At 37.0% G+C, this 11446-nt stretch overlaps 1 protein-coding gene across 1 annotated transcript; it reads left to right on the forward strand.

The window, feature by feature from the left end:
• Positions 1-598: 598 nt before the first annotated feature.
• LOC132303136 (PHD finger protein At1g33420-like) lies at positions 599-8153 on the forward strand. Its single transcript, XM_059800255.1, has 5 exons — positions 599-1439; positions 2348-2474; positions 5242-5457; positions 6260-6877; positions 7015-8153. The coding sequence occupies exons 1-5, from the start codon at positions 1121-1123 to the stop codon at positions 7853-7855; spliced, it is 2121 nt and encodes a 706-aa protein (XP_059656238.1). The 5' UTR covers positions 599-1120; the 3' UTR covers positions 7856-8153.
• The last annotated feature ends 3293 nt before the right edge of the window (positions 8154-11446 follow it).

The raw sequence follows: 11446 nt of genomic DNA on the forward strand, positions 1-11446 counted from the left end.
AAATGTGCATATATTAATTGACTGAAGGAATTTGGTTCGGGAGACATCTATAGCATGTTAGAAAAAATTTCTAACGAATAATCTAGCAAGACAATAAAAGTAACAGAGTCAGCATGGGCAATATATTAAATTTGCGCTCATGGATTCGATATGTATTTTTGTCATTGCAACGGGAGGAAGATCTGTTACCTCCCATGTATGCAAGCTCAGAGAAACAGATAAAAATCGAAAATTAAAGCCATTCCATTTGGAAATCCAGAAAATCCCGTTTATATATATTTTTCAACCAAACCACCTTGACCTTTTAGACTTGTGATAACCACCAGCCAAAGGAAAATTTACTGTCTTACCATTTTAGTTTCTAAAAATGTTTTTTTCCTCCCAATTTACTAAACATGAACAAGAAAGACGACAAGTAAAATAGGATAGTACACACAAGGGAAAGCTGACTATTCAGGACCGTGAGGGCGTTTTAATAATTTCACACAGGGCAGTGCTTCTCTTTTCAAAAAAATTTAGCAGCGCTGAAGACGCTTAACGACTAAGATTTCTCACTCTCTCTGTAGTCTATATATATATATATATATATATCCCCCTTCTCTCTCTCTCTCTCTCTCTAAATATATGTATCCCTCTGTAGTCTCACCCACCCCCTCTCTCTCTCTCTATATGTATAATAATATATATATATATATCTCTCACCCTTATCCCAAACCGACTTAACAACTTTTTATTTCCTTACACCCAATAAGAAAAATAATAGTAAATTATAAATACAAAAATACCAAAAAGTACAAAAGACCATAGGGAATCAAAAACCAACAGAAAACCCTAATTTTGAGCCACCGAAACGAACGTTCGTATTTCCCTCCCACCCTTGTATTTTTACCCCTCTACCTCTTGCTTCGTGTTGTTTTCAACTTCTAATAGTAGTTTCTACCAATGAAACCTCTTCTCAACTCTTGGTTTGTTTGATCCTTTATTACCGACCGTTGGATCTGCTATTTTGCTCAGATCTGAAACCAGTAGGACTACCCAAGCTTTCTCCGGCCGAGATCTGACCCACACTCGCCGAGATCTGACCCACACGCGCCCAGATCTGACGATAGAAGATCACAGCATGGTCGTGAATGGCAGGCCTTTGAAGCGGATGAAGAGGCGAGTCACGGCCGGCCTCAACGACTTCCACACGTTCCCCTCCGCCGACTATCCGGCCGGCGGGCCCTTCAGGACCAGCGTCAGGGCGTTCCTCTCCACGCACGCGATACTCCCGCCGCCGTCGTCTCTGTTCCCCCACCTGCTGACGTGGCAGATCCTGTTCCGAGTCGGTGGTCTGGCCGCCTGTCCCGACTCGTCGCCGGCCGTCGTGTGCCTTGACGTCGTTGAGGAGGACGTGGCCACTTCTAGATCCATCTACTGCGACCAGTGCCGAGTCGTCGGTGAGTTTCTCAACTGAGTCGCCAACGCTTCCCTTAACTCAGTCTCTACTTTTTGTCTGTCAGATTCCGGTCGCCGGTTTAGGCGGGAAATCGGAGCACCTTTTTATTTTCATTCGTTTTTTTTTTGTTTTTTTTCCCGAGAAATTTTTGCTAGGATATGTATCGCGGTCATACATGGTTAATCAATCTCTGCTGTCCATTCTCGAGGTGCAAAAAAAAGTTAATCCCACATCATATAGGCATAATCAATCTCTTGCGTCCATTCTTTTGTCTGATTTGATGTGCAAAATATTGGTCCCAGAGCTCATGTGATAATGACTTTTTTTTAAAATATACATAAAAGAATTGACTAAGCGTTTGGCATTACTTTTGGACTTTCGTGGACCGTTTTAAATGTTATCATGGAGAATTGATTAATAAATGTGGGTAAGTGGGCCAACCACTAGTAGCACTTCTCAGCTGTTGGATTTGGGAGACTGCGGAACGTGTCTGTCAATCAAACGGTTTGGAGTAAGCTGCTCTTTTTTATTTGTTTTTGGTTGGGCAGTTGCTTTACCAAAAACGCCCCAAGGGCCTGACACGTAGGTGTTCCTACTCTATGAGGGCATATTTGTAAAATGAAATGGGCCACGTGGACGTCTTAATTAATTTCCGTAGTTCCGAATTTTTAAATGAACAAATTTGTTTATGGATTTTATGAACAAATTCCTGTGAAAAAAAAAAGTTACGTAGTGCTAGTGACAAAATGATAATATTGCATTGGGAATTCAAAGGCTGATTTTTTTTTTTATAAATTCAAAGCTGATTTAAAATTGAATATTAAGAAACATACATATTAGCACTCCATATTAAATAATTTAAACTATCATAGCTAATTTATTTCTTTTATTCTTCATAACTTGGTTAAGGTTGGAGTGGTAACCCAGTATGCGCAAAGAGGTACCATTTCATAATCAAGGCAGATGGTGGTTCCATTGGTGGGTACAACAAGTCATGTGCAGGCTGTGGAGATGTTTTGCACATATCAGAGTCTAGGTAAGAATGAACAACTTTTGCTTTAATCTTTGTCCTTGGATTGGTTTCATATATATATATATATATATATATATATATGCATACATATTTTTCATTGAAATTGTTTTCTATTTCAATATGCATTTTCTCTTATCTTTCATTGTATGTTTATATGTTTTACCTTCTCTACATTTGTTTGCTGATGTGGAAGTGATATTAATTAGGAATGATTTATTTTATTTTTATTTTTTGCCTCGTCTCTAGCCTTTTGGAATTTTGTCATATTGACTCTTTTAAGCTTTTAAAGTATTGTGCACACAATATTGGCTATTGTGTTGTACATAGTTCAACATAAACTTCCCCCCCTCTATTTACGTTTTTATGTTGAAAATTCAAATGGCAAAAACTACTCGACTGTAGTTCAAATTTAGTAATCCACCAGTAAAAAGAAGAGTATAACATACTTAGTTAATTTAGACTCTACACTTTAAAGTCACCATCTTGTTGACGTACGGTATTTTGAGCCATTCGCACTCTACCTTGGAATTATTGGTCCACTAATCCCTACATCAACATTGTTTCTTCTTACAATAAGCTTCTTCATTAATCTCTTCTTCAATAGAGATAATTAGCCAACATAAGCACATCACACTTTTAATCAACACTGCCTTCTGGTGTATAGGTGTGTAAGCTTGAGTATCGGGGCTGGGAAGTAAAGTACTGGTGCTCAAATCTCTTTGATGTTGAGTATAAATTCTTCCAAAAAGAAAAGAAAAAAATCAAAGGCATCTTGAAAACACGTCCCATATTTTCGAAACCACTTATAAGCTCAAAAGAAATTAAAATCATTTGCAGAACACTTTTAAAAACCTAAATTGAAGACACCCAAAATTTCGTAATCCCTATAATGTGATATCGTGCTTGCTCCTTACATTGCAAGTAATCTCCATGACGTCAACCGATCTTCAACCACAGTGCAAGTAATTTCCATAACCTCAAGCAACCTTGAACTTGACTTTCACTCGAATAAAAAAGATTACAACTTCGTCAGTTTTTGCATAGATTTTGCTAACCAAGATAGTAGTGGTCTGTCTGCTATGAGGGATTTGAAAAGTGGACAGAAGGAAGGAGGAGTCTCTTTAATTATAAGTAAATGTCATTAAAGAGAGCTCGAAAGGGGAGTCCCTCTCGGAACAGCGACACAAATGCCAAAAAAGAAGCTATACTTTCAAGCTATCCACAAAATAAATAAATAAATAAATAAGGGTAAAGTACAACCATGCCCCCTGAGATTTGGCAAAAGGACATTTAGAGGAAACTTGCTACTTTTTTGGACAAAGACACCCCTTTACATGAAAAATTGACCAAATTACCTTTTGTGCATGCCTTTGTTTTTTGGACAAAGACACCCTTTATGCATGCCTTTGTTTTTTTTTTCCCTTTGTTTTATTATTATTTTTTTCCCGTTTATGTTGGGAAATGCATAATAGTTGATATACAATTTAAGATGCATAAAGTTATACTGGTACCATATTTTTTATTTTTAAGGAAAAGAGATTGGTTTAATTTTTTTAGATGAAAGAATTAAGCATCTTAATTTAAAAAAAGAAAAAAAAAGAAAAGAAGTAATAACAAAATATAATTTATTTGAAATATATGTATTGGATAAAAAAATCGTCTACATTTTTAAGAAGTTGGGACATTTATAAAGTAAATAACAATTTTTTTTTTTTTTTGGTTACTTTTTTTTATGCATAAATTGTTCATGAGGGTAGATTGGTCCAATTTATTAAATTGTAAAGTTAAAAAAGTCTCCTAAACGTTCAAAGGGTAATTTGGTTAATTTCTCATGTAAAGGGGTGTCTTTGTCCATTTTTGAACCTTCAGGGGGTGTCTTTGTTCACAGGTAAGTTTCATCTGAGTGTCTTTTTGTCAAATCTCAGGGGGTGTGGCTGTACTTTACCCAATAAATAAATAAGGTACAAAGAACTAAGAATATAGAATTTTAGCTCCCAAATAGGAGCCTCCTTGCCATCAAAGCAACTCCTATATCTCTCCTTCCAAATGTTCCACTAAAGACAAAAGGGGACCTTTTCCTCCAAGCCTCTTGAGCATGAGCTCCCACTGAGAATGCCCTCCAAGAACATTCTTCGTGGACTCCAACATTACCCACTGGACACCAAAAATAGAAAAAATCAAGCTCCAAGCATCTCTTGCCACAGAACAATGCAAGAGGAGATGATCCAGAGACTGTCATGTCTTTTACACATGCTACACCAATTGACTATGATTTACCGCCTTTTGGTTGAGTGAAAGCATATAGAAAGTTTTAAAATATTATTGTACTAGTATACCCCGCATTATACAGACAAAATAAATGAGGGTAATAACATCCTTTCAATTTTATCGAACAATCCATCCTGATTTGGATGGAAGCAAATTGGTGAGCATAGATAGATCCTCATCCATCTTCTTATCTTTTCCTTATTCTTCTCACCTCTACCAAACAATGGAAGTATTCTCCATCCCTTTACCTTCAATCTCCAATACTAAACATAGCCTTAGTACTGAATGTTTAACTTTCTTTTTGGTACCATCTCTTTTCATTTCTTTCCTAACTTTTTACCAAGATTTATTTATATTTTTTTGTGGTACAAATTCTGGTTGCTGAAATTGCTAGATTGATGCTTTCATGCTCTCCTTGAGCTAGACCTTAATTATGCCACCTTTATTAAATTTTATAATAAAGTCATCAATAATTACATAGTTGATTCATCCATTTTTCCAGGTGCAAGTCTTGCAACCATGTTATGACTGCAGAAGATGTTGAAGACTGGATGTATCACCAGTTAGATGACACAACCCATCTTCTACATGGTGTGGTACATTTAAATGGTTATGGGCACCTTCTTAGAGTCAATGGCAGAGAAGGGGGATCTAGGATACTTTCTGGATGTCACATCATGGATTTTTGGGATCGCCTGTGTAAAGTACTTGGAGTCAGGTTAGGATTTTTTGTTGTAGATCGAGCACTGTCTGCTTGTTTATCAATGGAAGTGATTCTAGTATCTTTAAGAGCTTATTGTGCCATGTTTCTCAAATCTTCATTTTCACAAACTTAAATGTTCTTTAGCATCTTTGCATCAGTAAGTCTCGTCTTTAACAGGTTCTCTCAAGATCTCTATTTCTTTTTTGTCTGTATGCCATTTGTTGGATCAAGGAATTAGTGTTTTACTTATTCTTATTTCTTTTGTAGATAAAGCTAGTTTGGCTTCATGTACTGTCAAAATATTTGAAATGTTAAATAATGTCATAGCTACAAGGGAAAGTAAGTACACAATATCCTCAAATTTACTCAACTAATTACTAAAATTGCTGGTTGGAAGAGAACTAACATGCAATTTTGTTTTGATTTGTCCTTTTGTATCATAAACACAGAATTTTGCTACATTATGGTTGTCTTTTTTGAATTTTGATATATATATATTTAAAAGGTCAGTTGTCTCAGTTCTTACATTATTCATAAATAAGTGGTGAATGTCATTCATTGATGAATATAATTATTGAATATTCATGAATGAATATCCATTTATGTTGCAATGGTGAACTGACTTTCCCTTCACTAGAATCAATATTTCTGGAAAAACACTCTTTTGTTTTTCCTTTTTCCTTTGCCACCTGGTAGATTTTCTTGGTCATTGTAACGCGTATGTTGAATTCTGTTGACCTCGATAATTTCAACTGCTTGTGGAGCAACTAAACTCCAGCTATTTCATTTTATTCTCTTATTTTTCCGCACATGACAGAAAAGTTAGTGTGATGGATGTGTCAAAAAAGTACGGATTGGAGTTTCGGCTGCTTCATGCCATCACCAAGGGTCATCCATGGTATGGTGACTGGGGTTATGTGTTTGGTGCTGGTAGCTTTGGTCTCACTCTTGATGCCTATAAAAAGGCTGTTGAAACCCTCTCCAATCAGCCTTTGTCAATTTTTCTCTCTCAACGACGGAAACCTCGCACTCGCCTGCAGGACTTGATCTCATTCTATCAGTCCTTATCAGAGTGCGAGCTTGTAAATATTAGAGACCTGTTCTGTTTCTTGCTGAGTTTGATCCATGATGCCCACAAGAGTTCCTTGAGGGTTGATGATGCCACCTTCAAGAAGGGTCAGTTTTGTGCTTCAGGAGTTTTGTGCGCATGGACTACCAATGATATTGAACGTGTGGAAGAAGCAATGTTTCGAGTATTAAGGGCGGTTACTGGTTCCAACTGGGTGAGTTGGCGTGCTCTTAGGGGTGCAGTTTGCAAAGTTGCTTCTCCAGAGCTTCTTGATTACTGCCTTAAGGAGCTCCAAGGAAAACAGACTGCCGATGGCATGGTTGTTCATGCTCGCTGCAATCCTGATTCAGGTGCTATGGAGTACAGGTCAGCAATTCTATTTGTCTTAAAAAATTATGCTAGTCATGAATGCATGCATGTAAGTTCAACTTTATATTAACCACTTTTCTGATTTTTTCTTTTTGTTGGGTTAAATAATTTATGTTTTGCATTTCTGCTGGCAGACTAGAGCCAGGAAGTATTCCCTTGAATGGAAATACCACTGTTGCCACTTCTTTTATTACAAACTGCCCTTCAGAAGAACATCTGCTGCGGGATCTCAGATACTTGTATGAATCCACGTTGCACCCTCGGACCATGCTGAGCCATGGACCTCAGGCGAACATGGATCCTGTGATCAGCTCAGCTACAAAGCTCCTTGATTGCAAGCAGTTTGTGAAAGAGTACCACCTTGAGAACATGTTATCGATTGCAAACCCTTCTGCAACACACATTTCATGTGATGTGGAGCTCATGGAACAATCTGAAGAAAATGCCACTAATCAACCACCACCAGAATTGCTGGTCTTGCCCCCCAAAGCTACTATTTCTGACCTCAAGCTCGAAGCATCAAGGGCTTTCCAAGAAGTATATCTGATGTTTAGAAGATTTCAGGCGGAAGAGCTACTTGGCTATGGCGGTGTAGATGAATCCACCCAGGTCAAGCTCTTGTTAGGTACAACTAGATCAGTACGAGTACGAGGGAGATGCCTGGTGAAAAATGGGGTGAGTAGGTTTAGAATGGAGAGGGGGGTTGAGAGGTGGACGGTGGACTGCAGGTGTGGGGCGAAGGATGATGATGGGGAGAGAATGTTAGCTTGTGATATCTGCAGTGAGTGGCAGCACACAAGGTGTGCTGGGATTTCAGATTTCGATGCTGTTCCAGCAAGGTTTATTTGCCACAGATGCAGCAGCAGCTCAGGCCAAATAACAAACACAGGTGAGCAGGGGAAGAATGAAACAGGGGTTGTTGGTGGTGGAGGCGGCGGCTTTGGCTTGGGGAAGAGCTTGACAAATGCTTTTTGATGTACCTGGGGATGTTGTAAATGATTTTTCTCCTCTTTTTTTTGGTGGGAAGGATTTTTCTCGGGTCAAGAAGAATGTTGTCATGTGTGACCAGGCCTAAAGAATGCATCCAGCTGCTTTTCCTCAATCTTGTTGAGATTGTGTATATATTTTTTTTTATAGAAGAATTGGTCTCTGTAGTAGTAACAGGAAAAAGGAAAAATACAAGGAAAGAGGAAATTAAAAGAAACAAGTAGGGAAAAGAAAAGGCTGCATTTATAAAAGCTGAAGATCACAAGTTGCAGGCTTGCTTTTTGAAGTAGAGGTCGCCGCTTCTTCATCTCGCTAATGTTCAAAATTAAAGTGCCAGGTCATTTGTCTGTGTTTCAAAGCCACCGTTCTATTCATTAGAAATTTAGCTGTCCTACAACCCATGGGACACACAACATCGTCTAGATGGTGATGGTTCAAATCTTTAAATGAGCAAAGTGGATTGTTCAGTATTGAGCATGAATTAACTTATGTTTAGGGACACTTTAAAATTGACATTAAAAAAAAAAAAAAATCTAGTTCAAATTTATGAAATAATGTCATTAAACAGATCTCAAATAGATTGGTTGGGTTTCATAAATGTGGCGATTTAGAACAGTAGCAACTCCGCTAGTAGAATTAGAGAGGGATTGATTTATAGACACGTTGATGATTAGTTGAGTTATCAAAACGTATGTTAGAGCAACTGATAATTAACAATGAGAAATGGATCATTGGAACGTATTTGATTGATCTAATTGTGTTTCAGAGTTTTTGAAACCCACATAAACTCTGTTTTAGTTAGAATTTTCTCATATTTATTTCATATTTGTTGTAATCTTTTTTTCTTGCATCAAAGAGTAATTATTTACCTACTCATTGTGACATTCCATCCGCGGGTATTGTTGCATGGAAATGGGATCGTCCTCATTGTTTCATTTCCCGATTAACCGTTGATGTATATAGGGTACTTGTTTAAATTGTAACGGAATTGAGTTTTGGGCTTTGTTTTGATTTTATGAATAATTTGACCCCTTGGTCAAAAAATCAAACTATTCTTTGATTAACTAATTAAGAACAATTGGTCCCGATCTGGAGTACCTTGACCCATTCATAGGCCAATGGGTTAGATTGATATATAAGATAATTATTTTATTAGTATTATTATTATTTTGACAATAGTGAGTTTTCGGGCCAGCTTGCTCGCACCTCGACTAATTCAACGAGGCCCTGAAATTAACGACCGAGAATGCTCCAGTGGCCCTGAGGAGACTCGAACTGGTGACCATGGGGAACAAATCCAAGGCCTGACCAACTGAGCTACTTATAAAGTTTATAAGATAATTATTCGACTCGTAAGATAATATTTATAAATGAAATATCTTATCAAATATAATTATTACAAATAATAAATGGATGTTGGCGTTTCACAATTATCCTGAAGGGGATGGGCTTCATTCTCTTTCTCTCCAAGTTAAATTTCAAAAAAGTTCTTAACTACACAATGTCTAGTTATTATAATTTTAATACCAAAATTGCCCATTCCTAATAAGTTTAGGATTTTTGTTGCCCAAATTCCTTTCTAACTTCTCACGTTACTTCCCCTCTACAAAGGATCAGGATCCTCTGTAGCTCAACAGTGTCTATTTTCCTCCATTTTCGTAAATGAATAGTATTAACGCATGAGGGTAAAAATCTGTATTAGTTTTATACACAATTTTCGTATATATATATATATATATATATATATATATATACACACACACACTATTCACAAATACGTATTCTTCTTCCCTCTCTTATTTTCAACAACCCATTTCAAATGAAATCCCGCCCATCTTTTTTCTCTCCCAAAATATCAATAATTTAGCCTTTGTTCTCTCCCATTATTCTCCCCAAATAGAAGCAGCGTTTCTTCTATCCCAAAATATTCAGATTTTGATTTATTTCCAAATAGAAACAGGACTCTATTTCTCCTTACATGTGTTTCCAAATAGAAGCAAGACTCTATTTCTTCGTATAGGAGGTCGGAGCAGAGAGGCACAAAAGGTACGATTTCTAATTTTCATATTTTATTTGCAAGGAAATCCTCTAATTTCCATAAGAAATGAATGGTAGAAACAAAAATAATTATTAAGAAGAAAGGGACATAAGTGGAAGAAACTAGAAATAGTAAATTAATGTTGTATTTTAATTGATCCCTGGTTAATGCGTAAACTTATTTGGTTTAAAGCAGATACAAATATCTCCAGAGGTCTCTTTAGATTTTCTGCTGGAGTGGAGGGTTTTATTGTGCACTTATTTGGGGTTTTAATTTTTGTTTGTGAGGAGAAAAAATCATAGGATGAGTGACCGAAAAAGGAATGTGATAAAATGGAACAGAGTGGTTTAGAGTACAATGTTTTACCATTCATTCATAGTTGTGAGTATTGGAGTGTGATTTAATTTAATTATGTTTTAAGGGAACAGAGTGTTTCAGAGTACAATGTCTTACCATTCATTCATGGTTGTGAGTATTGGAGTGTGATTTTATTTAATTATGTTTTAAGGGAAGAAATTTAGGTTTTGTTTGGGTTGGCTTGTGGGATCAAAATCCTTTCTGCCGCAACAGTATATATGTGTCACAACCGGTGAGAAAAGTTTGGGATATATGTTAAGAAAATGTTGGGACGTTGGCTTTGCATCCCAATATTTTCCTAAGTTGCATCCCAACCTTTTCCTAACATGCATCCCAACATTTTCCTCATATAGATCCTAACATTTTTGTAAAGTGCATTCTAACATTTTCATAACGTGTATCTCAAATTATCCTCATTTGCTTCGACGTTGGCCTTGCATCACAACATTTTCCTAAGGTGAATCTCAACTTTCTCCTAAGATGTATCCTAACGTTTTTGTAAAGTGCATCCCAACATTTTCATAACGTGTATCTCAAAGTATCCTCATTTGCTTCGACGTTGGCCTTGCATCACAACATTTTCCTAAGGTGCATCCCAACTTTCTCCTAACATGAATTCCAACATTTTCCAAACATGCATCCCAACATTTTTGTAAGTGCTTCCCAACATTTTTATAACGTGTATCTCAAATTATCCTTATTTGCTTCGACATTGGCCTTGCATCACAACTGTAATGACCCTGTCATTTTCCTTTCTTTCTTTTTCCTTGTTTTTATGGATATTTTTTTTTCCATTGATGTTTTCCTTTCTGAGTCCAAGTTTTGACCCTTCCGATCGTCGTGAGTGCTCGGGAATAGTTCCCGACACTCATTCTTTTGGGAGATTGGTATCCTCTTTTCAAATCATCCTTGTGAAGACCATGCCGGCTCCTCTTTTCTTTTTCGGACATTTTTCTTTTTCGTCTTATTCCCATTTGTCACTTCTTCCGAGTAACCTCACTTTTGGTGCTCGGACCTGATTTCCGACTTCACGTACCTTCATTCCATTTGGTTTCCACGAAATACGTATATTTACTTTTGTAGAAAATTATGCTGGTCGTTCATTCATGCTAAGAGATATGTTTGTTTTAGTGAGACAGTGTCAGGATTTCCTTTGAACCGAGTAAGGGCACTTTTGGGAAATC

This window comes from Cornus florida, unplaced genomic scaffold, assembly GCF_030987335.1.
Source record: "Cornus florida cultivar Cherokee Brave unplaced genomic scaffold, ASM3098733v1 CherokeeBrave_3.0.0_Hap2_Chr04, whole genome shotgun sequence".
NCBI classification, from domain to species: domain Eukaryota; kingdom Viridiplantae; phylum Streptophyta; class Magnoliopsida; order Cornales; family Cornaceae; genus Cornus; species Cornus florida.